The 27,090-nt window shown below is 51.9% G+C and overlaps 1 protein-coding gene across 1 annotated transcript; it reads left to right on the forward strand.

The window, feature by feature from the left end:
- The first annotated feature begins 819 nt into the window (after positions 1 to 819).
- Positions 820 to 23,852, forward strand: LOC119094027 (cyclin-dependent kinase-like 1). The gene is given in 9 exon segments (XM_037217091.1): positions 820 to 864; positions 866 to 988; positions 1,490 to 1,611; positions 4,991 to 5,154; positions 6,147 to 6,325; positions 6,327 to 6,345; positions 6,992 to 7,134; positions 15,038 to 15,163; positions 23,023 to 23,852. Coding segments are annotated over 9 exon segments (1,050 nt in total). The 3' UTR covers positions 23,152 to 23,852.
- The last annotated feature ends 3,238 nt before the right edge of the window (positions 23,853 to 27,090 follow it).

Consider the following 27,090-nt stretch of genomic DNA (forward strand, 5'->3'; position numbering starts at 1 on the left):
TTGATAACGAATGCGGCTCTGTGGTGCGGTGTTCATCGTTGGGATCTGCTCGGTTTCGTACATTTCCTTTTGTGCGCGTGAGCCAAACGTTTAAGATGCTGCATTCAGCCGTTCATTAAAGTCAGCGTCGTGTTCTCTATCGTGTTCATCTCGTGTGCCTCTGACGTCTCCATTTCATCTGTAAAACTACTGCTGTGTTAATATGGCTGACTCTAGTTACGTCACAGACTAGTCTTCAAGTCGCTGACCGTATATGTTGGGTAGCTTAGGTCGGCGATTGGGTGTGACGTCAGAACTACGCTCGTGAATCCCGGCTCACATTGGTTCGTAAGAGGACGTCGCTGATAAATCCGTTGGCCGGTACTTGTGCTGGTAACTGACCCAGCAGTCATTGGCCGCAGTCATTTGATAGCCCGCCACGCGCGTCCAGTCCTCACCTGATCCGCTTTACCTACTCCCTCAGTGCCCCTTGCTGTGACCCAGTGGTGTATGGCCACGTAACCGGTGTCACTCGGTCATACCGGTTCCGCCTCTGACCTGACCGGGGCTTCTCTGGCCTGACCAGTGCCTTTCCGACCTGGCCAGTGCCATTTTTGAACTAAGTGGGCGTCTCTGACCTGACTGGTTCCACTCTAACTTGACTAATGCCTCTCTGACCTGACAGGCTCCACTCTGATCTGATTGGTGCCACTCCTGACCTGGCTGGTGCCCCCCGACCTGGCAGGAGCCTCTCTGACCTGGCAGGCGCCTGTCTGGCCTGGAAGATGCCTCTCTGACCTGACCTGCTGTCCGCAGCGGCCTCGCGTGTCATCCCACTTCATGGAGAAGTATGAGAAGCTGGGTAAGATCGGCGAGGGTTCGTACGGGCGCGGTCTACAAGTGCCGCAACACCGAAACCGGTCAGCTGGTCGCCATCAAAAAGTTCATGGAGTCCGAAGAGGACCCGCTCATACGTAAAATCGCCCTTAGAGAAATTCGCATGCTGAAGGTGAGTGTAGTGCGCGTTTTGAAAGGGGTTTGCGCTATCCTGCTCTACTCCAGAGTAAAGGGCTGCGCGTTGGACCGTTCCTTTGAGTCGCGGGAAGGGTTCTGATGTTTTCCTCTAAGCATCTGTCCGGCTGTGTTCCTGGCAGGTGCAACAGTTTTTAGAGGTGCCTTTGTCGTCCTCCGTATTAAGTGTAGATGATATTAGCCGATGCTTCCTTAAAGTGGAGCTGTGTGCCCGCGTCACCCCGGACGGTCTCTGATACGAGTTTGTCGGCGTTTACTACGACGCACTCGTTTTTTTTTTTGGTTTCCCTGTTTTTAATAATATGTCGCCATTGTTCCCCAAGATGCATTTCTCCTCTTTGAATTTCTTAAAGAGCTTTCCAAGATTCCGAATGCAGAGACCGTACAGCAAATGGTGTAGATGGACCTAAAGTATGGGGGCCTTCGCGCTGGAATGAAATCTGTTCAGACTATTTCAAATGCTGATTTTCTATTACAGCAACTGAAGCATCCAAACCTGGTGAACTTAATAGAAGTTTTTCGAAGGAAAAAGAAGTTACATCTAGTCTTCGAATTTTGTGACCACACCGTGCTTAGTGAGCTTGAGAAGCATCCAAAAGGGTAAGGACGACCGGAGCATGGTGGGTTATTTTCCTCGTTACCTAAATTTTGCTGCAACCAACGCAACCAGTCATTGACGCGGCGTGTACGTCCAGATAAAGGAGCACCAAATATTGCGGAACATTTATGTCACCGGCTTTCCCCCTGTCGCGGCAACTCAGGAGAAGGTAGCCTTTATCTTTCATCAATTATAAGAAGGCTGGTACGCCATGGCTATCTTTCATAGCGTGTGATTGAGAATGTTTCAGATGATAACTTTGAGGTACCTACGTATGCTTTTTAAGTGACGAAGGCTATAGCCAGAAGGCATTTTGCACCTAGCGGTTTCTTTGAATCTAGCTTCCAACCATTATACGTAAGGCTGCGCACTAAGCCAGATTTGGAATATGTTAATCACGTATTATGACATTTTCAACCTGAATTACAAATGGCATTCTTAAAATAACGTTCCTTCTTGCATATTTATGATATGCCTTTTGGATGACCCAATTATCACGTTCTTTGGCCACATAATCCACCGGACTGATTTTGATGCTGACTTGCAGGGACGCCTTCGGTTGTTCTTCGTTGTTTTGTTTCTGTTTAGTAAGATTTTCACAGACATATGAGTATCACCGCGCCGGATTGCATAGCTCTGGTGCGTGGAAAGAAGCTGACCGTCCAGGGAGTTCTCAGCGGTTTGCTCTCGCTATGACACATGCAGTGTTGCGAAAACCAAAGACCGTTCCCACTATATAACACACAAATTGCTTCACATACACAAAATTAAGATATTTTTTTTAGTAGAAACACACCGACCTAGTAGTTTCAATCTATAACAAATGTGATGGCTCTGTTTTCGTTGACAATTTGTCATATTAATTGTACCAAAGCGCGGGCAATCTTTGTCGTTATATTGCGCACGCTCCACTACAAAACACAAATGCCCTTGACCCTGTCTGTCATTCCATGTACCATATTGAGTTTACGCGATGAATGTCGGTGCAATTAAATCTGCTCAGAAATAATTGTGTTTATTTTATTTATCAGATATGTCGTAATATATTTGTTTCATTTATCTGAGGCAATTTTGCGCCATTTCACTAAATGATTGCAGCTTTCTTATTAAACTGAATTGACAGAATCTAACGTATGATAGTATGGTTTTTTGTTATCGTTTTAATAGGATGTGCCTTTATATAGACTGCTGGGTACGTAGAATGCGTCATTTTTTTCCGAAAAAAGTGACGGTGAAGTTAAACGACTCGTATTGCAGTATGAGAAATCAATCTTGCTCACGGACTCGTTTTCTTCAAGTTATGCTGTACGTGTGGGAAACCAGAGGTACGGGGCTCAATTCATCCTTCCTGCCAGGCTAAGAGGCAGGCGACGCCATATAGCCTCAACAGTGGCTATATGACGTCGCCTGCCTGAGTTCATCATTAGGGCTTGATGGGTGCCTCGTAACGCCCCAATGATAAACAAACATTTTCGTCGACAGACATTGTAACCTGCCTACACTCCGACCATAATGATTGCCAAGATTTCGGGCTCCACGAGCATTTGGCTGACCTTAAACGTGTCCTGACGTGCTTTCAGCTGAATGAAACGCACAATGTTACATTATATTTCATGAAGAAAACAGCTACAATCCCTTTCAAATCTAATCCATTGAAATGAAATTGGTCGAAGTGCATGGTCATTTCTGTAAGCACAGTTGCCATATCCTTTGATTCGTTGGTACCTCTCGCACTGCTCAAACACAGAACTATGTGGGCGATATTTGTTTCGATTACATACACCACCCATATTGGTTCACCCGTACTGACCTTAACAATTTCCAAAGAAGTCCGTTGATGCGACGAAAGAGAAACCACTGCAGTATTGTGCAGGGAACCCCCACTGATTGGCTCCGCCACTCGGCGGTATCAGCAAAGTAATATCACCCCATGCGCCATCAGCGGAGCCCTGCGTCCACGAACAGTCGATAGCCTCGGAGAAGACCGAAATAATGGCGCTAGCGGCGCCAGACAATGACCTTCATGAGACGGCATTCTCAGAATCTCCATGACATTGAAAAATAAATATTGAACAGTTTCCTCATGACAATATATATGTTCCTTTTTGTACTCGAGCTCAAGTCATATTGAAGGCGTTTGTGACAATCTTAAATGCTTGAGGTAGCCCGGCGTTGCAGGTATTGGAGTTAAGTTGAGCAGGAGTTGCAGGAAGGTTACGTTTTCAATATTCTGACACAACCTGAGAGTATTTGCTTTACCTGCCCTCGGTCGATTGTGCGACATGACTTCTTTATACATTTAATGTCAGTTAGGATCGGTGCTCATGTTCTTCATGATCAATGCGCTTCGTCGAAAATTTATTATAAGACACCGTCACTAATTTTCGGTTAAATTGCACCAGGCTGAATGTCGGTGCCGTGATCTCAAGCATGGGTCAGGATTAGCTCATGGAAGGTCAGCCTACACGAACTGTACCAAAGACGAGATGCCTAGTAAACTCCTTTTTATCTCTACTTTATGAATCGACAATCACTGGACAAATCAACGTTTTTGTGATGCAGCGCAACAAGAGTTATCTAGCGCCGCCTGTTTCCTCTGTAGCGAAGCGTTTAGTTCTGCAGAAGCGGTGTTCGAGCTACAGCGCTGATAGCGGGCGCGGCCCCTAAGGCTCATTGATTCGCCGTATCACAGGCTGTATTCACTGGGTGCTGTCTTTTTCGTTCTCTGAGAAGTCATGCGTCTTTTGTTTGTCACCATTTTGGTCGTTTCGTGTCGGGTACCGGTCTTGAGAAGATATCTGAACAGAAAGGGATTTGAGCGGGAGTTTAAATACACTAGCTTCCTCGAATGACCTGTTTTGACCAGCAAAAGTCTGCCGACTCGGTTGTTCATTGGCCCCTATATTGCCTGTAGCTTCGCCGGTAGAGATACGGTGCCTCTTTCTGTTGGGCTTTGGCATGGTTATTTTTTTAAAGACGGCAGGTAATTCTGGGGCTCACTCGACCAACACAGGCGAGGAAACGACTCACCCGTTGAGACCTGGATCTGTATACCTTAGTGCCAGAACATTGGTTTTATGTTAGAGACATCGTGCATGGCGAAGGATTCTCTGGTGGTACCAGTCAACATGACTGGCTCGGCAACGAAATGAATCCAGTTGTTGAAGCACATTTCATGCATCCCCAGGATTAGTGGCAACTATTGATTCTGCCCTTGTCTTTTTTACACGTTAGCAGCGTTTACCTAACCGTCTACTGGTACCGCACAATGATGGCACTAACCTTAATTCATGGCTCTCAGTGTTCATTGGCCTGCGACCTGGTCTGTCTTACCTATGTCTTATTCTTTACGTGACCAACCTCCCCTCACGGTCGCCACAGCGTGCCGGAGGAGCTGACGAAGCGGATCACGTGGCAGATGCTGCAGGCCATCAGCTATTGCCACGCCAACAACTGCATCCATCGAGACGTCAAGCCTGAGAACCTGCTACTCACCAAGAACCAGGTCCTCAAGCTCTGCGACTTCGGCTTCGCCCGCAACATGAGTACGCATATCTGAAGAGGTTTTGCTTGTCGTTTTACATGAATGCGCTGGCAAGGCCTGCCATCGTGTGCTTGTTCGTGTTGTTGAACTGGTAAGACACTGATCGTATCGCACTCACGCCTTTGTGCTTTTTTATATGCCACACGGATTTGTGTTTTATTACAAAGGAAACATCGAAGACCCTTACGTATCAACGTTCATGGCGGAAATATGGCATGCATAAGCGGGTGAATGTATGTGAAAACACATTCATTGAGTCCCGACCAGGACCAGGGTATATCGTGAACCCGTATACGGGTACGGGTATCAAAAGAAGTGAGGAATCGGCTGCTCTCCCCTTTTGGGATTCGGTGAGTAGGAGCAGGTGTGGGAAATGGGTCATGCATGGTCATTGATATCAAATGAAATTTGTTTCTTTTTTCTTTATAGCATGAGCAACGATGAGCTGGGAGCACTCGCTGAGCGCAGCTTGTTGCGTGTGACCTGAAGTCATCACCCACTGTGTGCCGACCCGGTTCAACAGTCACCTTTGGCCTTGTTGGCAGACAGCGCTGTGAACGGTTTCACGTCCTAAACGTCCCTGCGTCACATCAGGACGGGCCTAGGTCACTCTCTTTGGCCAGTTGCCAGCTGATCTGTCCATGTCCCTTGCGCTGAACATTGTACCGCTCTGAGACTCTGACGCGGTGCCACTGAGCTACCAGTCCAGTATCTCTTCCCTAGGCCATGGATGCGGCAAAGATGTGGCTGAAAGTTGACCCGCTGTGTGGCTTTGGCAAGCACCTGTATTCGTTTCGTCGCCGCAACCGCGCATTTCCTAGAAAGCCCTAAGAAACCACCCACAGCATAGTCGGTGTTGCTCTCTCACCAAAACTGTCACCTTTCATTAGCACTGAGCTCATGACCTGCAACCCACGATGACCTCTTCAGCTCGAAGACCCCCGCGAGCTGCTGCCCTTCCGTCGGCTGACCGGTGCCAACCGTGACCTGCAGGCCCCGGAGAGCCATACACGGATTACGTGGCCACGCGCTGGTACCGGGCGCCCGAACTGCTCGTGGGAGACACGCAGTACGGACCGCCCGTCGACGTCTGGGCCGTGGGCTGCGTGTTCGCCGAGCTCGTCAAGGGCGACGCCCTCTGGCCGGGCAAATCGGACGTTGATCAGCTCTACCCTCATCCGAAAAACGCTAGGTGAGGGGGCGTGGGCGGCCTCCGGCGCTAGATGGGGGGGGGGGGGGTGCGGGGCGGCCTCCGGCGCTAGATGGGAGGGGGGAGGTGCGGGGCGGCCTCCGGCGCTAGATGGGGGGGGGGGGGGGGGGTGCGGGGCGGCCTCCGGCGCTAGATGAGGGGGTGCGGGGCGGCCTCCGGCGCGGCCCAGGTGAGGGCGTGGAGCGACCTCATGAGAGCGTGGGGAGGCCTCCGGCGCGGCCTAGGTGAGGGCGTGGGCGACCTCCGGCGTGGCCTAGGTGAGGGCTTGGGGCGACCTCCGGCGTGGCCTAGGTGAGGGCGTGGAGCGGCCTCCGGCGCGGGCTAGGTGAGGGCGTGGGGCGACCTCCGGCAAGGCCCGCCATGACCAAGGGTTACGTTGACAGACCTTGCGTACAGGTTTGGTATGAGAAGCTGTGACTTGTTCAGGTGCACACGTGGCGTTCCCTTGTTGCGCATCCGCCACATGCTACAACGGGGGTGGAGGCATTACAGCATGAGCTGCTTAAGTCAACGAAGCTCGTTTTTCATTTTCGAGGAATCAGTTGATGGTTTCTGATCACCCTGCACACGTCGTCTTCAACCGCGAGCGTCGAGAAACCTGGTTGACACAAGAAGGCCGCCGTTTCAGGCGACCTGACGTCACGGCACATGCAGGTGTTCAAGTCCAACGAGTTCTTCTGCGGGGTGGCGCTGCCAGAGCCGCAGGAGCAGCAGAGTCTGGAGCAGAAGATGGGCAAGACCCTGAACAACACCGGCATGGACTTCCTCAAGGTGCGCCAGTGGCACCGCTGCGTCGCGTCCACACACAGTCCTGTGACCTTGACGGCGTGACCGACTTCTGCGTGCGGCACGACTCTCGGGTCTGCCGCACTTCGCATCGAAACCGGACTCACTACTTTTGGACGTTGAAGCCAAGGCAAAGCTATGGCTGCAGCTATGGTTGCAACACGATTTGGGCGTTGGTGTGCTATTTTAAGGAATTGGGCTGACGAAAGGCATTTTGATTTTGATGTGCTAGCAAGAAACAAGAGTTTCTTTATTTCTAAGCGTTTGTTCCGCACAATTCAAAACACCTGAAAATTTGCCCCCGTCAGCGCGGGCTCATCGAACTCATCGGCACCGTGCAAAACTCTTTGCAATCAAATTGCAATGATTGATGGTGAATTAAATTTTGGTATGCACGAAGAGTGCCTGGATAGTTGTTGATAGCCTCGGCCAGCCGTGCCTCAGCCAACGCCGAAAACAACGTCTACTCCATATGCTATATTGCCCAACTAAATGGTGTCGAGCATTCTGGAGCGAATGCATGGAGAGTATTTGTGTACGAACTTTTCAGCTTAATGAAAAGTCGATGAAATGGTGTGGAGGGACGTCCCGCCGCCACCCAATGGCACACCTGCGCCAATGGGGCACACCTGCGCCAATGGGGCACACCTACGCCAATGGGCACACCTACGCCAATGGGGCACACCTGCGCCAATGGGGTCCACTCTAGACGCCGTATCGTAAAGGAGGACGACGTTATTAGTTTTCACTTGCCAGTGGGCCCCTGCATACCATCGACCGCTGCTGCACAGAGCATTGTGGTGTGGACAGCGTGTCGTCCTAATGAGCACGCATTGGTTCTCTATCGCGATGCAGTTTTGGACCAGAATATTTGGGGCTGCGCGGAAAGGCGGGGCGGTGGCTGACCGGCGTGTCGTGACGTACATTAGAGGACATTGCGACCTCTCGTCCATTGCTCACTTGATCAAACAAATTTTGTTGCACTGACAACGGGCTAAGGGTAGAGGATGCGATGATGTGGAAATATTCCTACAAGGCTGAACGTTTTCCTCTTGGTTTTCCTTTAAAACGCATCTGTGTATGCTTGTAGGATTCAAATGATACGTAAAACATGGTTCTGAGTGGAGGTGTGAGGAGAGGTATGCACCGTCACGAAAACTTCAATTAGAGACGCCACAGGTAACCAGTTGTACGGGGAGCTGCGATGTTTTTACATTGAAGAGATGGCTGAATAACACGACTAGTGTGCTCGTGGCTTTGCGTCTCCACGTTGAACTTTCCGTGCTTGATACGCACTTCAGGAGGAGTATATGAGAAAGCATTTGTGTGCACACGAATCAATGGCATACGTTTGTCTTAGAATATCCGTCTTAGTGACCTTCCAAAGGCAAATTTGTACATCACCATTTTATGTGTTAGTGTGATGCCTTGAAATCAAAGTAGGCAAGTCTTGTCATTCAGTATAAATTTAGGTAAATTACGCCAAATGAAAATAGAACACCTATGGGGACACTCATCGAAGCGAGTGTGAGAACAATCCCGAAAAGTCGAATGATGACTGAGATTGAATAAGGAAATTGGATCTACCCAAGAAAGCTTTCGCTCTGCGATTTCTAGGTCTAGGACAAAAAGGATTTAAAAAGCAGCCTTTCAACCCCAAGAAATGAAAAGCCGTGCATTTCTTGCTTTGCTGACTGCACCACAACGATAAAGCTCAGCATACTACCGTAAGGTTCAGAGGATATCTCTGTAGCATGTTGCGCAGTCGTGCCAAAATTTTCAGGACCACTTGTTATTAGTTAGAATTTTCTAATGGTTCTGTATTTGTATATATTGTACACATTCATATCTGTTTTCTTATAATCAGTATTTCTTTTATCATTTTAGTATTATTCAAGTAGAAAACGTGTTCCTAGCGTTTGTGGTTTCGGAACAGCGGCGGTTTTTGAGAAACATTGCACGGCGATCCACGGCCGGTGCGTCATGAAAAGTCCGCGTTATTAGTCATAAGTTCGCGCGTCAACAGGGTGGGTCGTGAAAACGGCAAATCATGGTGACGGTTAAGGGCAAAACTTCGGGAAAATGTCGCAGCTCACATGGTGAACAGCTGGCGAAAAAATCTTACGCATTTGGCGAATACGCCACAGCCTTCCACGTGTACAATATCCACAAGTTATTTGATCGCGGACATTCTGTTTCCAAGCCAATGCAAGTATTCTTATTGGTCATTTGCGTGGCCACCTTGATCCGCATTGATACTGAAGGAGATACTGCTAAAAAATGGTTAAGACGCGGACTTTAACAGGATAGACTACCGAAAAGTTGTCCTTTTTGGAAAGTAAAAGTTACAGCCAAGAATCTCCCAGAGCGGGAGACAGGACTTTGTTCGACCTAAAACTTGCTACTTCAGCTCCTGATGCTGTACCTTTACTGTCGAAAGCGCTGCCGTACTGACGATACTAATGAAGCAGAGATTTAACACCGGCCTTGCGTAGGATCCCTGATAACGCCATAAGTTTCCATACATATTGTAAGCATAACAAGCCAACAGCTACCGAGAAAGATGCTGCACGTGCACGCCACATGCTCCAGAAAATATTGGCCCTATTTCTGGGTAGGTTCCAAATAAACTTCTGTATATGTACCATATTCTACTTTTTTGAAGTCAGAACACTATGTCGTGCTGAGAGTCCCTTCGGTGCGTTGAGCGCTACACAGGCCAGACCGGCCGTTGCTCACCAGCTGATCGACGTTTACACTCGGTTGTCATGGCGACACCGGTGATGGTGGTGGCGACGGTGGCTGTCACAGTGACGTCACCAGTGCAGCCGACGCTGTCACGGGCCCGCAATTTAGCAGCCCTGTTTACCGAATCGTCTTCGCTACGCGGCGATCGATGCGCTGGCCGCGCCAAGGTCGGCGCCTCACGCGTGCACGCGAGGCCGCCGCTTCCATCCACGGCCGCCAGAGGCTCGTGCTTAAGGAGAAGTTCGCATGAGTGAGGCCTTCGCTGGGCCAGAGTGGTTCATTGCACGAAACCCAATCAGCCCTGAACAACTCAGGTTTTCAAGGCTACGTGGAGGTTTTCATGTTTTGGTCCATCGATATAAGTGATTTTCACCTTCGCTTGCGCCATAGGAGACCATATTTGTTTCACCTGCGAGAGTTTTGTCGGACTCAGAAACACGGCTGACCGGGGTGCCTCCTTCAAAAATGATGTCCCGCAATCCATGTCGTTTGAAATTTGAAAATACTTTTGAAAACGAAAATACTTTAATTTGAAAATGCTTGGGGGCAAGGTTTTCCAGAAGGCCCCCTGGACGCCATGGGGCTTCTCAAAGGAAGAGGGGGGGGGAGGGGGGCTCCTGCACCGTGTCGTATGTAAGGGGCAAGGGGGATTCGAGTGCACGTGCGTTGTTCCTATGAAACTTTGGCATGCATCATATTCATGCAAATGCATGCCAGCAATTTAAAAAAATCTGGAATGGACGCAAAGTGTCTCCCTATCACAAAACAGATCCTACTATTCTAGAAGAGAGCCTCCTGATGCTTAGGGCAGCCTGCTAATCCAGATCAGGATCCTGCCCATTGACGAGGGGGGGGGGGGTTCCAAATTTAGCTAATGTTCTCGCTATCACAAAGCAGGGCATCCTGATCTAGGAGCGCGGTGATCTCATACATGAAATGGGGGGGGGGGGGGGTGCCTCTTAAGGGTGCCTTTTAACCCAGAACAGTGGCCTCCTAGTTCATAGCAAGGGCCTCTCGGAGCAGCAGAGGACTTCCTTAGCAGAAAATTGGGCCTCCAGATCTAGAGCATGGATTACCTTGTTCATAAAGGCGGTCTCATGATGCAGAAATGGGCGTCCTGATGCAGAAAAGCGAAAAAGGATCTTCCGAGTCTGATTTTTTGTTCTGTGGCTCAGTTGTGGGACCTCTTTGATCCAAGTTTTGTTAACATACGGGTAGCTACGAAACATGTAGCTCGAGAAAAAGGGCTTCCGACAAATATGAGGAGGTAAAAACAAACCCTTGCACGCTCTGCCTGCCGGTAGGCAGGGAGGGGGGGGGGACAACTGCACCCTCTGGCCCCCGCCCCTGCTGCACCTGGTTGTCGCTGCCGTATGGACTGTGGAACATGTTGAGGGCCGGTTGAAAAATACATGTTTTCTCCAATACGCCCAGGTAACAGCTGAAGTACGCTTGCATATGTTCATAGCTTCTATTTCTCTATAGCTCAAAAAGGCTTAAACGCGTTTAAAAGGCCCGCATTCATGTTCAACATGCTCCACAACCCATTGTGCTTAAATGTCTTCGGCATTTTTCTAATATTATGTGAAAATAGATCCCAACGCATTAATGATACGTTAGATTTTGGAGGGTCTGGGCCTAAGAGAGATTATGGGTTGGTTTCGCATGCCGAAAGTCGCAACTTACACTATTTGTTCACTTGTCATCATGCCTTTTGCTTAAAGGTTTCTCTTTACGCTACAATGATGGTGCAAGTTTTTGGCCTGACCGCTGAGTCAGTGCGCGGGTTACCACCCGGCGATGCTTTCATTATTGCGACGCTTCAGTCCATAGCGTTACAGTGGAATACAAAACTCTGAAGTGGTAATATTTTCTGTGATCGCTTTTCGTTGGAATTCAGAAAAGTTCTTGGAATTATAATCGTTTGGTGGCTCTAGTAAAGATCCGATAAGCAAGCTTTTCGGTGGAAACGATATCTGTCAACCGATTTACTAACCGTACTTACTTGATCTCAGAATGGCATGGCTGAGCGCGTTTTGCACAGCGGAAAACCCACTCCGCCAAATACATACAGACACACATATCGGCTGCGCTCGGTGACCGCGGCCATGTAGCTCCTCCCCCACCTGTCTGCCGTGCTCGGTGGCCGCGGCGATGTAGCCCCTCCTTCACCTGTCTGCCGTGCTCAGTGGCCATGGTCGTCGGCACCGGCTGCCGTGCATATAGTAACGGTATCGACCTGAGGCGCTGGGTGCCCTCAGCGACCCAGCAACGGCCGCGGCGCGACACCGATCGTCCGCGGCGGGCCTGACACATAACGGCGGGGAGGGGGCGCGGCTTCCACAAGCCCCGGTATCATTCAGCATTGGCCTATAGTGGCTTACAGAAAGAGACGAGGCAGCAGTCGCCTTTGCCCCCCCCCCCCCACCCCCGCTCTCCCCCAGGGATTCCACTGACAATGTTAAAACACGCTCAGAGTGGTCCCCTACCGGCTTCCGGAGCGGATGGTGCAGCGCGGCACAGGTCTGTGCTCTGACCAGCGGCAGACGAGAGGTCAGACTGCTCACCGTATTGTGTACACGGTTAATACATTGTATCCTCATGGAGAACATCCGTCTTATCACGACTCATGGATGTGGAGGGATCAGGGGCTGGCCGTCGTAAAAAAACATTGGAAGCTGAAACCCATACTTGGAATGGAGAAGACCAGGATTTCTCCCGAGTCCCCTCTCCAAAGCTTTTAGGCATGTTGCATTTGGGCTCCTAACCTCTGCCTATGGAAGTCAAATGTAGGAGAAACTAAACGTTAAAATGGCGTTAAAAACTGCGTTAGTGACCACTTTAATGAACACCTCGGAGGCGAACGTTTACGGGGAGCGCACAGACCTCTGAATGAACGGTTGGTAGCGTGGGACGCGGCAATGGATCACGGTGCTATACAAGACCGGCTTTCAAGAATAAATTTTAGCGACAGTATAAGACAACACGGATCTCAGAATAAGATACTTGCAGAATATTTTAATGGATATCAGCGCTCAACTTGGGAAAGCTTCGGGTACCCATGGCCGCGTGATGTTGTTCAGCGTTCCGAATGAGGTCCTGCACTTTTACTCGCTCATCATCACGCGTCTTACAAAGTGTTACAAAGCGTTTTACAGGGTTTCAGTATTAAAAAATTGTGAGCCTCTTTTAAGGCTGTGAAGGGTAAGTTCCCCACGTTTTAAAAACAGTGGGAGACACGTCCCCCACGTCTCCTACCACATCGCCACCCGAGCATCGAATGGAAACGATAACGGTTAAAGTTCTACTTCTAATCACAGCTTTTCGTTACTATCGATAGGTGGCCTAATGTGCTCCTAGGTGGCAGTCGGCTGTGGGTCCTCTGATCCAGCCCGTCCCCCTCCTATGGACTGGACTTTGTATCTCATGAGGGATCATGCCCCATCCACCCGCCCCTAATGTTGAGCCAAGCCACCAATAACATGTTGACCCCTATACTGTTGTCATGATATTGGAGGTCCGGTTCAACATTGAAGGCGGGTGGAGGGAAGGGGACATGATCGATTAAAGACATACAAAATTCAGTCCAGAGGAGGGGCGCGGCTGGATCAGCTGACCCACAGCTGACTGCCACCTAGGGGCACATTAAGCCACCTATCGGTGGTACCGAAAAGCTTCGGTTATAAGCAAAACCTTAAGCGTTTTCGTCTCCATTCGATGTTTGAGTGGCGACGCCACGGGAGACATGGGCGACGCGTCTCCCACAGCTTTCAAAACATAGGGAATTCACTCTCCACAATCTTAAAAGAGGCCCACAATTTTTCAACAATGAAACACTGTAAGGCACTTTGTAACACTTGTAACTTTGTAAGTGCAGGACCTCATTCAGAACGCTGAGCTACATCACGCGGCCATGTATACCCGAAGTTTTCCCAAAATGAGCGCTCATGGCCACTACAATATTCCGAAATTGTATGATTCTGGAATCCGTGTTTTTTTGCTGTTGCTATATATCTATTTTTTATAAGCTGGTATTGTATAGAATCATGATCTATTGCCGTGGCTCAAGCTACCACGTGTTCACTTAAAGGTTTGTACGCTCTGCGTAAACGTTCGTCTCCAAGCCTTTCATTTAACTGGTCACTAACGCCACATCTAGTTTCTCCTACACGCAATATTCGTGGGCAGAAGTTTCAAGACAATACGTTTGCTACGTCCTTCTGCGCATATTTCGCTTTCATCCGATTGACACCTGTGTAGCAGATCAATCCGACTCCCAGCTGGACACGACACGGGAAGCCGAGGACTGTGCGAATTAGCCTGACTTTAAAATAGGACTATCAGTTCACGCCACCTTGAGGCCGTGTGGGTCACTCGATGCTACTTTGGCATTCACCGTTTTGCGCAGCTTGACATCTTTAAGCGAGAGTTTAAATAAGACGCAGTTTGTCCCTGTCACTTTTCTTTGACAGCCTGAGTCTTCGCCACAGCTATGCTTAGCAAGGACTCAGATCCCAAACCTATCCCTGCAAACAGGGGCATCGACAGGATGATTCAGAGGTGGTCCAGACTTGCGTGCGACCCTACTCTGGACTGCGTACAGAACGAATCATGCATGGGAGGACCTAGGAAAGTGAATTCGGTTTGTTAGAGGATCAGTGCTTATTGAAACTGCAAGTGAGCGGATTGCTCACGTTGCATTGCGAATTTTTATGTCTTGTCACCGCCCTTGACCCTATATTTTCCCTTCGCTGCTTGTGAGAGGGTAATTACCGAATGTCCAAAACTTGAACTTGCGTCACACTATTCTGTTTCAATTGCTGCCCTCGTTCTCTTTTGCCGATGACTCGAATTGGGTCGAAACTCTTACCATGTTTTGCATTGGCGTGCGCACGGATGTTGTGGTAGGCTGCTTCTATTACCTGAACTGACATTACGGCAGTGCGTTATACTTTAGCTTTAACACGCATTCATCCGAAGACAAAAAAGTAAAAATTGCAGCAGTTCCCCGGCTTGGTGTTTACTGGGACTGAAAACCTCTCGCGCGAGTCACTATTTGTTCATCTCCGTGCTTCTTTCTGTGGGTCATTGACATCATATCGCACCGCAAAACGATGACTGGTTGTGTTCCCACCAACAGAAATGTCTGGAAAAGGACCCGGCGAAGAGGCTCACGTGCCAACAGCTCCTCCAGCACCCGTACTTTGATGGGTTCAACTTCAAGTTGCCGCAAGCAGAAATCGAGGAGTTCGAAAGGATGAAACGAGTGAGTTCAGTAAGTCAGCTACAGATTCTTTAAAAGTCAGGCCTTTCGCCACGTCCGTAACCTATTCACCCATATATTCATAGGGCATGCTTGACTTACATCAATATGTCGGCGCCTGTGACTGCACGCATGTACCGAAGTTTTTTTGGGTTGAACATTTATTATTACGTCTCTTCTATTTTTTCACCAATAGATTCCAACACTTGACATAATGATACATGTTCTTTAGACGCTGACCTTTACCGATGTTCAAACGGTAATTTGAGTGGCATTGTAAATGTATGACTCTTGCAAACGAATGGCTGATGTATCCACTGGTAACTGGAAAAGCTACAACCAATCAAACATCTACATGCCCCACAACAAACCGTCCGCAGATATCTCCACTCGCACGTGGAGACCGACGCAAGCGTGACGTCGTTGCGACACCCACCGATGCGAACATGACGTCGTTACAACACCCAACATTTGTGTCACCATATACAGAGCAGCATGCTTACCACAACTGTGAGCACATTTAGTACACCGGCTATGAGCACAAACAGCTTTAGAAGAGCTCATTGTCAATACAATAAGGCGGACACGGAATGCAGCGGTATGGTGCAATGGCAGTTAATCAGGAGACATGATCAGAGAGCAACGCATTTTCGCTGGTATGAATATCTTGTCTCACATAGCTTGCGATTGACTTTAGATAAGCATCGGGCTCTCATTGGAGAGGAATGTGCCAAGTTACTTTCCATCTTCTGGAATTTCCAGGACAAATGAAAGCCCAGTGCCTTCCAGCTCCTTTTTCATCCACGCCTCCATCTTTTTGTCCATCTCCGGCGTGAAGTGGTTCTTCCAGTCTCCAGTTTGCCCCTTCCTCATGAACCTCTTGTTCGGGTCGCCGCTGGACCAGACAGACTTCGACAGCCACTCCCAGTTCACCCAGGGGTTATTCTTTAGGTTTCTAAAGTGCAGATGGTCCTCCAACTTGTCTAGATTTTCATCAGTTAGGTTCTTGCCAAGGAAGTTGGCCACTTTCACGATGTTTCCGCGGAGATCCTTCTTAAGATCCTCAAAAAAGAGGAAGAGCATGTTCGGATGATCGCGCTGCCGCCAGGCCTCTAGGACGTGTGGGAAGTAGGGTAGCTGTGAGACATTGCCTTCAACGAAGAGATCGACAAATTTCTCGAGGGTGAGGTCCTTGGACGCCTCGTTATACAGACTTAGGTGATAGAAGTACGAGATGCAGACATCCTTCGGGTTGCGAGCTACGTACACCACCTGGAATAGAACATACGCGCAGCTGTTACCAAAAGCAGAATGACGATTTGCATATAAGCACATCTGGATCGAAGCATGGAAGGAATGCGCAGCTATGCACATGTGGTGTCATGGCTCCTGTCTGTCTGTAGAGTCCGCAGCAGGTCATAAAGTAAGTTACAGTCCATAAGCAATTAGTATAGATCGGGTGCATGAACCATCGCTCAAGACACAGCATAACGACACGTGGCCCATTGACGACGCTATATCCGATGCATCATACCAAGCGCCACGCCCTCCACCCATCCGAGCCACCCCGGTGGTCGGCGAGCCTCGTCCCCGTACCTTGCACGTGTCGAGCAGTTTGGGCGGACACATATGCAGCGGTAGGTGAGTCTTGACAAACCAGGGCCGCGGCCGCGACGTGATCGGCTCGAAGAAGATCCGTTTCGAGTTGGGGTCGTTTTCCTTGCTGATGTTCTCGCGCACCCGCTTGTCCGTCACTCCCGTGATCTCGAGGAAATGCCAGCGGTCGGGTAGCAGCAGGGTTTTGGCGCCTTCGAAGTCGCAGTCATTTTGCAGCAGCCACACCAGCTCCTGTGTCCACGTGGTCCCTGGCGAGTGTACGGTTCGGAGGTCAATTGCCCCCAACGACGAGGCGTGACGGAGGATTTGGACGGTATCAGCTGGTAAGTTAGTTGCGTCGTGCGTGACACCTTTGATCTGCTTCGGGAAATGCCGTTGCGTGTTGTAGTTTACAAGAAGCAGCTCTCACATAGGTGGAAAAAGAATTTACGCCTGAATGACAAAATATGAAGCAAGCGATCAATGAGGCATGCTGAAGAAGCGATCCGTTTTTGACCAAGATTGGTGAAATGTGACTGGAAAGCGACAAAAGGTCCTTTAAGGAAATATTTCCGTTGACGGATGTGGAACAGGCTAATTCAGCCCTGCTGTTCATGTTTTCCTGTCTGCTGTGCACAGTCCACTGTCCTGATCTCAGTTTACTCAGACATACAAAAGGGTATCCTGTTGCGGGAGTGAGCTCACCGTGGCAGCAAAACTAATAAGCAGCACAGCCATAGACTGCTCACTTACCGTTTATGTAACCGACAGATAAACATACAGAGGCACCGAAGGTCGGGCCTGTCCGAACATCTGGGACGGCTCTGAGTCGAGGCGAAACCTCGCACAGGCTGCGGGCGGGTGCCGCCTCTCACCGCATTTGGGCAGCGTCACCACCCAGGTATCTCCGGGGTGCAGCGGCGTGTTGTAGTACTCCTCGAAGAAGGACTTCGAGTCTGGTACGGCCAGGTAGCGCGACGGTCCGAAGTAGGCCATGCCGTCCTTGTAGTCCGGGAAGGCGGCCATCACGCGCTTCAGGGTCTCCGGATCGAGAGACTCCGGGTCCCAGGGGAACGGCAACGGTGACGACATCTCTGCGCACGGAGCCCATGGGCGTCATCGGGTGATGCGCAGCACTGGAAACGTCATTCGTGGGGACGTGGCCAAGGGGCTCTGCTCGTGGCGTGGGGGTCCCAGGGGACCGGTAGTGGCGACGACCACTCTGTGGACGGGGGCAGAGCCGCTGTGAATGCTCTGAGATGCGAGGTGCGACAGTTCGGGCTGTGGACGGGGGCAGAGTCGCTGTGAATGCTCTGGGATGCGAGGTACGACAGCTCGGGCTGTGGACGGGGGCAGAGTCGCTGTGGATGCTCCGGGACGCGAGGTACGACAGCTCGGGCTGTGGACGGGGGCAGCGTCGCTGTGGATGCTCTGGGATGCGAGGTGCGACAGCTCGGGCTGTGGACGGGGGCAGAGTCGCTGTAAATGCTCTGGGATGCGAGGTACGACAGCTCGGGCTGTGGACGGGGGCAGAGTCGCTGTGAATGCTCTGGGATGCGAGGTACGACAGCTCGGGACGTAACGGCTCAGCTGGGGGCGACATGCGTCTCCACTAGACAAGTCTGGATTCGACTATCATCTCTGGGTGGTCGTGGATGACGCGCGCCAACAAGGCCAAAAAAGTGTCATTCTCTTGAAAAGAAACCTATTTATGGATGGGAGAAAAGGAACGTTAGGGGTGTGGGGCCTTATGGTTATGGCCTTATGGTCATATTGGTCATGGCAAGGTAAAGATTGGATCGCCGTAAAAGATAATGAACCAAATAGGGGCATACTCTTGCCACACCACCCTACATGTGAAACAGTCTTCACGGTCTGGGGGTCGTCGGGCTCATTGCGGGTTTGTACGATATACTTGCTGACCATTGCACGAGTACGTTTGTCCCGTGGTGGCGCCATCTTTTTGGCAGGGCTGATCGTTTTACTGTTCCTATCAAACGGCCAGAGATAAGCAAGCAAATAAAAGCAGAACAGTAATATTCCAGCCTCGAAGGATGTCATGACAGGTGAACGGTTAAAACGAATGGTGGCACCTTTTTTAAACATTAGTTTCCAAGCATAACTTTGCCTTGTTAGTATAGAGTTTCAGTGAAGTCGTGAAATCCCTAACGCCATTTTTAGGAAGAACCAGCCCCTGACTGCAGCAACGATGGGTTATAGGATATGAATACAATTATTATTTCCTCTGCCATCATGTTACGCCAAGTCATACAGTCAAGCAAGATCAAATGACGGCACGTCAAAAGCTATCTTGATTTGAAACGGTTTTTGTTCTTAATGAGATTGAGCCGAATTCCTTATGGACTACATTCCGACTGTTTTGCTCGCGGTAGGTGCAAGCCCCCACAGGCAGCACGTGGCCTGCACGGAGGAATGCATGGCCTAAATTGCAATGCAATAATTTTCATCAGCGTTAAGTTATCAGTTTAAGAGCGTACGTCTGTCTATCTGCCTGTTTATCTGTCCGTCCGTACTTTTTTACCCAGATGCACAGCACAGACGGGTGCATGCATTACCGTGAAATTAGTGCATAGGACGGGTTCAGCCGCTGTGGCGATGCACGGCAACTATCCAGTCCTGACCGATAACGGTGCCGGTCACATCGCGCGCGAGGGAGCAATATTTTTTGAAAAATGTAGTGTCGAGGTTGACATAAATCATTGTTTGCCGGGTGGAGGAGGACAGACTTGCGAACGTTTTTCCTTGGAGAGTATTTGCCAGTGTTCCCGCCCTCCCCCCTTCTTGGAGCTACCTCTGGAAATTTCGGTTTAGAAGGCAAATGAAAATATCTGTGCCCCATGTGCCAATAAGAGTGTCTGTGCTCCATCTGGAGTGCCAAACTCGCTGCTTGACCACGAGCCGGAGACAGACCCGTTATCTCTGCGCATAGGTCCTTGACGCGCCGATAATCAATCGTTACCCCCAAACCAAACAACTCGAAGTGTTAGCCACTCTCGACCGCGCTCCTGGCAACTGAACGCGGGGCGGCGGTGGCATCCTCAAGACTGGCGGCCTCGGCGGCGCCGTGTGACGTTTTGTGAGCGTCCCGAAGCCGTATTTGTCGGACGGGACGGCTCGTCAACGGCTAATCGCGTTTGATTGTCACATCCGCGCCCCGGAGGCCGGACGGGCGGCGGTGACCCGCGGTCAGTGGCGGCGCCAGGGACCGGGGTCGGAGATTCGGCTGGACGGGTCTGTGACCGGAGCGCGGTCACAGCTGAGAACGAGTCAGGTCAGAGCTGGGGGCCCGTCCCGCGAGGCGCGAGGCTTGAAGAAATCAGTTGGGTCGACGCTCTCTCACCAACAGCGCTTCCCATCCCTTTTGTGCCTTGGTGTCTGGCGGCTCATGTCCCCTGATGACACTCCCCCTCTCAATCCGGCGGCGTACATCGAGTAGCTAGGACGGTAGATGACAAATGATTTATTGGTTGCATAGGTGAACGTTCGGTAGACGGTTGAAATAGGTTTTAAGTGGTGGCTGCCAAAGGTGTCCTGACAGGATGGGCGTGATGTACCCAATTAGTGTGGGCCGAAGGAAGGGGGATGGTGGGCATATCTCATCCACTTAGTTTGACATCGATAGGCCTTATGCATGAGAGGTTGTTTTAGGCGCTACTGCTGCTGGCTCTCTCCTGGGTGATGTGACGAAGCGTTCTGAATGCTTAAGACTATACGCCGGGCATCATAATAACTTGCTAACAGTTAATAACCCAAATCATTTATTGGACGGCAATGCACAAGACACCTTCGGTGATTCCCGATTCGGTCCCTGACCTCATCTACCGACTCGCTCAGATCGCCAGTCTGAGGACCGCTGGTGTTCTCATGTTCTGCACCATTTGCCCGATGACCTGAGATCCCAGCGGCTCGGAAGCCGCCGGAGCCAGTGTTAGCTGGGGAACGCCACGTACCTGTGCCGGTGCAGTCTGCGGGGGCTTCGGCCTGACGACAGAGTACGGGCGCCGGCTGCTGCTCGGCGCGGTCCACCTGGCGGCAGTGGCCGGTCCCAGCTGGCCTTGGGAGCTTGCGACGTCTGCTCGGCAGCCAGGCGGCAGAAGGTCGTCCTGGGCTGAGATGCGGCGAGCAGAGCGGCACCTCCAGGCGGCCGGGGGCGCGGCTCGCGACTGACTCTCAACGTGGCGCCGCCACCGCGCCGCGAGGTGCGCCAGCGCGCGCCGCCGCGATATTAGTGCGGCAGAGATGAAGCCGGCCGGGTGCGATATTGGGGTATTAATCGCCGTCCCGCAGCCGCGGCGCCCATATGAAGCCATCGGTCGGCGTCGCAGGAATGCAGCGGCCATATCCCGAACGCTTATTGCGTCTGTCAGACGGCTCCGGGCGAGACGGGCGCGGCGTGGTATTGGCGAGGAAAAACGCGCCAGAATATGGCGCGAGGTACCTCGAGGAGGCGCCGCGGGAAACTCGTCAGCGGCAGGCCGTCTCTTTCAGTTTCCTGGACGTGCTGATTAGGAAGTGAGTTTGCAAATGGGAAAGGGTATTTCATGCACGGTGCCCTCTCAAATTATGTTTGCAACGGACATACTACTACAATTTTTCACTAACCATTAACATGTTTTTGGTTACCTGCTGTCCAGCTATGCCAGTGCTTTGCATACAATTCAATCCAATCTGTATCTTCATTCTGTACGCAATTCAATCCTACGTACACCAATGCAGCGCGAACAATCAAAACCTGCGCGCGAAACGACAGTCAGCAGCTTGACAGAAGACGCACTACATCCACGAAACTCGTTTTCGTCGACGAGCCGTGCGTTTCCTCTCCACACGGTGTCTCATACACAATAATTTAGTCATTTCAGTCATAACTAGCTGTACTGTTCTGTGGGGCATAGAGCCAGCTTCGCGATCCGCGTGCTATCCCGGAACATCCGACGTCAGTGTTCAGTCATGGATGCTCATCTCAAGCTGTGCTCTGGCAAGCCTGACGATCAGCCAAAGCAATCGATGTTTGTGGTGTCGCTCTCAGGCAAAGCCGAATATTTGCGCGTGTTCAAAATGCTTATGCTGAGTGAACAACCTTCCAGAAACCAGGAGATACCGGTTAAACGACACCCCGTGTTAAATAAACAACGATTGCACTGGCTCTCTTACTCTTGAGGATAAGTGCTACTTGCAGTTTTGTGTACCGCGCCAATATGATTGTTGTTTAGCACTATGCAAATGTTTAGCCAGTATCTCGTGGTGTATGGAAGGCCATTAACTCAGCATAAGAACTTTGAACTCATAATGCCGACAAACCAGGAGCTGAAGGCCCTTTTCTATATAATTTGCGTATGTTCTGTCTGAGTCCGTCCAATTGGCTGGCTCCATCACTGGGATGTTTGGGAAATGGCTCAAGCATAGTACTTATACTTGATAAAAGCAAGACAGGTCTCGAGCTGCTGGCTTATCGTGGTCATGAGTTCTACGTTATGAGCTTGAAGTTCTTATGCCAACAATAACAGACCCTGAATATATCAGGCGATGCTGATTAAACGACGCTATCAAGCAAATACTGGTTCCATTGTCAAATTTCCTTAGAACCGACGTTTGCTTGTTGACGTCATTTAGCCAGCCCCCTGCTATATTTGAGGTCAATCATCATCAGCATAAGAACCCCACACTAACAGTAGCTAGTTGTTTTCGTTGCTAATTTTAGTTGTCATACAGCATGGAGTACTCATAATCGCCGGAAATCGCACAGCTGCCTGTGACGTGGTGTATTAGAATTCGCTTTGATGTCAGAATGGACTTCCTTGCGTGCTGCGTTCATTGAAGCGTGTCTCATAACTTTACTGCCTAAGCGTGACCTGGAGGGGTCCAAAGGCGCGGGAGTCAGGCGGCGCGTCAGTGGCGCGAGCTGAGCGTGGTCCACGAATTGAGGAACATGCCCATGTCGCGCGGCGCGACATGAACGCGTTTCCAACCATTTGAGAACCACCTGATCTGCGCGCTGCCAAACGCACAACACGACTTACCCGCACCTGTGCCTAGACCTCACTCGATCGTTCCAGCGTGCCAAGCCAAGCCAGGCTCACCTAATGGATGACGGCGCCCCCTTACCCGACATGTCCATGCCTGTGTCTCGGCTCGGTTGGGACCGCAGTCCATGCTGCGACCGAGCTCTTGTCGCGGCAGCCGCGCCTCGGCGGCCAGCGCCGTGCCGTCCCGGCGCCACGTGTGACCTCGGCGCCCGTCGTTCGCAGCACGCCAGCTCGACGTCCGGCTCCATGCTGCTACCGCACATCTCGGGCGGCCACTCGGGCTCGCACAGCAGCCCCGAGACGCGCAGTCTGCTGTCGCGCGGCTCGTTCCAGCATTTCCCGTCCATCTGAGCCGACGGTGGCGCCGCGCGGCGGCCGACGCCCGACCTACCGGCGCCGGCTGCCTCCCCGCCCGCGACGTTCAGCAGGCGCCGTGTGACCTCGCGGCAGGCCGGCGCGTGGCCTCCCCGGAGACGGCGGGGCGGCTGGGCGGCGACCGGACGCCGTCCTGCTGGGCCCACTTATCTGCATCAGCGTGCCACTGGACCTAGTTATCTCTATTTTCGTATGACCTCGCGCCTGGCCGGCCTCGGCCGCGTCAGCGGACGGCGGGAGCCCCCTCCGGGCACTCTCGGCGCGGAGAGAGAGCAGCGCCCGCCCGCCAAACGCCCCACGTCACCAGATGCGCCCCTCCCCTCCCGCGGGGACGGCCCAGCGCACCCGAGCACCCGTTTGATGGCGTGCGTGCGCAGTCTGTGATACGTAGCCGGCCCTGTAGCGGCACCGGGCCGTCGTCAGCCCTCGTGTGTTGTGTGGGACAGGCCGTGACGTGTGTGTAGTGTGGTCGACTCCGGCCTGTCCCAGGAACGGCCGTCTGCAGGACGCCGACCGCTGCCCCCCACGGCCGCCTCCCCGACGGCGCGCCAGCTGCGGCTGCCACGTGTATGGGCATTCATACGCATGGGCATGTATGTGAAGTAGTCGGTCCGGTTTGATGACACAATTCACGATATCGTTCCGTTGGCACGATGCAGTTGAGTGCCGGCCATGCCACGCAAAATTACAAATAAAGAAATAAAATACACGGTAAAATAAAAGTACGGTGTGGAAGCACTCTCTGTCCTGATGGCATCAACGACGCAGGCAGCATAACTGCATGGCGGACCTATGTCCTAGACACGTCAGAGTTTTACATTTGCATGACGCAGCATGTTTAAGCGCATTGCAGCCACTCGTCAAACAACAACCGAGCCCAGCAACTGGTCCTTGAGTGTCATTGATGCCTCTTCCGCGGTGGGCCCCAATACACATTACACTGTCAGCGCCAGAGGCCTACTAGACCATCATTTGACGGGACAGAATAACGCTTGCCCGGGATTTCAAGACATGAGACGGGTAGACACACAACAGGACATGCTAATATAGTTCATCGCATCTTCGCAGAAACGCGAGCGGGCACCATCCAGCCAATGGAGCGGCTCGTCCAACTCTAGACACGAATCAGGCCTGGGACACTCTGCCAATGATCTCCTTTGACATCACCCGACGTCAGCGCGTCGACACGCGGCCACGGCCGACGTATCACCGCAAGTCTACCTACCGACATAGGCGCCATCTGGGCACAACAGCCGCCCGCCTGCGCTTGTGCTCCTCCAGCACGCGCGCCAGCATGACGGCCGAGGCACGCCCGTCCTCGGCCACGTCCGGCTCGGGCTCCACCGCTACCGCTGTCACGGCCGGTGTCAGTGACACAGCGGCCGAAGGGACCGCCACGGGGCAGGTCGATGCCGCACGGACACGGTCTGCACAGGTCACAGACGCTGAGAAGCAAGTTTACTACAGGGTTAAGTCTGAATTAAAGGGAAGAAACAGGTATGGACCAAGCATGACAACATGAGACCGGCGCTACGAGACATATCGGCTAAACAGGACTCAAATTATCATAGAGCGACGGTGTACATCTGTTTGTGAACTAAATATGTAAGTACGAGCGAGGCGCCTTGGGTGAGCGTGTCCAACTCGAACATCAAATTTTTAAACGGTCTTAAGGGCGGCACGTTTTCACACGCTGATATCTTTGCAACTACAGGCTGGAGCTTCATATGGCAACTTTGATACTTCATACTTGGGGCTTTAACAAGAAGGAATACTATTTCTGAGAAAAGTGTGCTCTATGATATAAATGACAACACAGTTGTATTTAAGCTGTCGGATCACGCGCGATTTTCCAACATGGCTGTCACACCAACAAACTACAGCCTTGTCGATTCGATGGATATGGGAGCGTTAACAAATTGACTGCGAAAGACATGCATAACAAGGATCGAAACCGGGCCTGGATCTCCTGGACCCAACGTTGCAGCAGCACGAAGCCAACACCGTTTGATGGAGGAGGGAACAAACAGTGGCATTTGCAAGAGCATGGTTCTGTGCTTGGAGCTGGTTACGCGCGTTGGAGCGTGGACCATGGCTCCACCCGTGTTTTGGACCGGATCTCAGCAACCCGGACATACAAAGACTGCAAGCAACTAAAGAGCGCAGGCGAATGTGCCATTTGCAGATCACTAACTGACCCCAATGGTGCTTGACATATTAGGCGTGCTGTGTGACACATGACAAGAAAATAGCTATCGTCGCCGTTTTTGAAACCGGTGCGCTGCTGCGCGAGCTGTACCACGAAAATTACAAGAGCGCCGTCCAGTGCAATGCGGCCAATTTTCAACCAAATAATTTGCTTTTGGAGCAGAAATTTGGTTTCGGTCACCAAGAACGGCAATGTTACTTAATCGACTTGGTTACATACATTTCTAAACCCATAGCTAGCCTATTTTCATGGAGCGAACTTTATAGATCAACCGGTGATCTCCACAACAGTGAGTTCCTATATGGAAGTCTCATGAAAGACAGGCGAGTAAGCAATCACAATCTGACCAAGGCATTGCAAAGCTCCCGCACCACACATGAGTCCTGCTGGTCTGGTTGCCTCTCCACGGTTCCGATTCCGTCCGCGACCGCCGACAGCAGCGTCGCCCAGCATCGCCGACGGCCCAACAGATGGCGCTGGTGCCGACGGGCGTCGCACTTTGAGCTCCGTGGGAGGGCGGCGGGGCACACAGGGCTTGTCGGCCTCGGTCGGGCGGGGACACTCAGAGTACGTCGGCCTCGTTCGGGCGGGGACACTCAGACTACGCCGGCCTCGGTCGGGCGGGGACACTCAGAGTATGTCAGCCTCGGTCGGATGGGGACACTCAGAGTATGTCAGCCTCGGTCAGATGGGGGCACTCAGAGTATGTCAGCCTCGGTCGAACGGGGACACTCAGAGTATGTCAGCCTCGGTCGGACGGGGACACTCGGAGTACGCCGGCCTCGGTCGGATGGGGACACTCAGAGTATGTCAGCCTCGGTCGGATGGGGACACTCAGAGTACGTCAGCCTCGGTCGGATGGGGACACTCAGAGTATGTCAGCCTCGGTCGGATGGGGACACTCAGAGTACGTCAGCCTCGGTCGGATGGGGACACTCAGAGTATGTCAGCCTCGGTCGGGCGGGGACACTCAGAGTATGTCAGCCTCGGTCGGATGGGGACACTCAGAGTATGTCAGCCTCGGTCGGATGGGGACACTCAGAGTATGTCAGCCTCGGTCGGATGGGGACACTCAGAGTACGTCAGCCTCGGTCGGATGGGGACACTCAGAGTACGTCAGCCTCGGTCGGGCGGGGGCACTCAGAGTACGTCAGCCTCGGTCGGACGGGGACACTCAGAGTACGTCAGCCTCGGTCGGATGGGGACACTCAGAGTACGTCAGCCTCGGTCGGATGGGGACACTCAGAGTACGTCAGCCTCGGTCGGGCGGGGGCACTCAGAGTACGTCAGCCTCGGTCGGACGGGGACACTCAGAGTATGGTCAGCCTCGGTCGGATGGGGACACTCAGAGTACGTCAGCCTCGGTCGGGCGGGGGCACTCAGAGTACGTCAGCCTCGGTCGGGCGGGGACACTCAGAGTATGTCAGCCTCGGTCGGATGGGGACACTCAGAGTACGTCAGCCTCGGTCGGGCGGGGGCACTCAGAGTACGTCAGCCTCGGTCGGGCGGGGACACTCAGAGTATGTCAGCCTCGGTCGGACGGGGACACTCAGAGTATGTCAGCCTCGGTCGGGCGGGGACACTCAGAGTACGTCAGCCTCGGTCGGATGGGGACACTCAGAGTATGTCAGCCTCGGTCGGATGGGGACACTCAGAGTATGTCAGCCTCGGTCGGGCGGGGACACTCAGAGTATGTCAGCCTCGGT

Source organism: Pollicipes pollicipes, unplaced genomic scaffold (genome assembly GCF_011947565.3).
Source record: "Pollicipes pollicipes isolate AB1234 unplaced genomic scaffold, Ppol_2.1 Scaffold_4002;HRSCAF=4701_pilon_pilon_pilon, whole genome shotgun sequence".
NCBI lineage: Eukaryota > Metazoa > Arthropoda > Thecostraca > Pollicipedomorpha > Pollicipedidae > Pollicipes > Pollicipes pollicipes.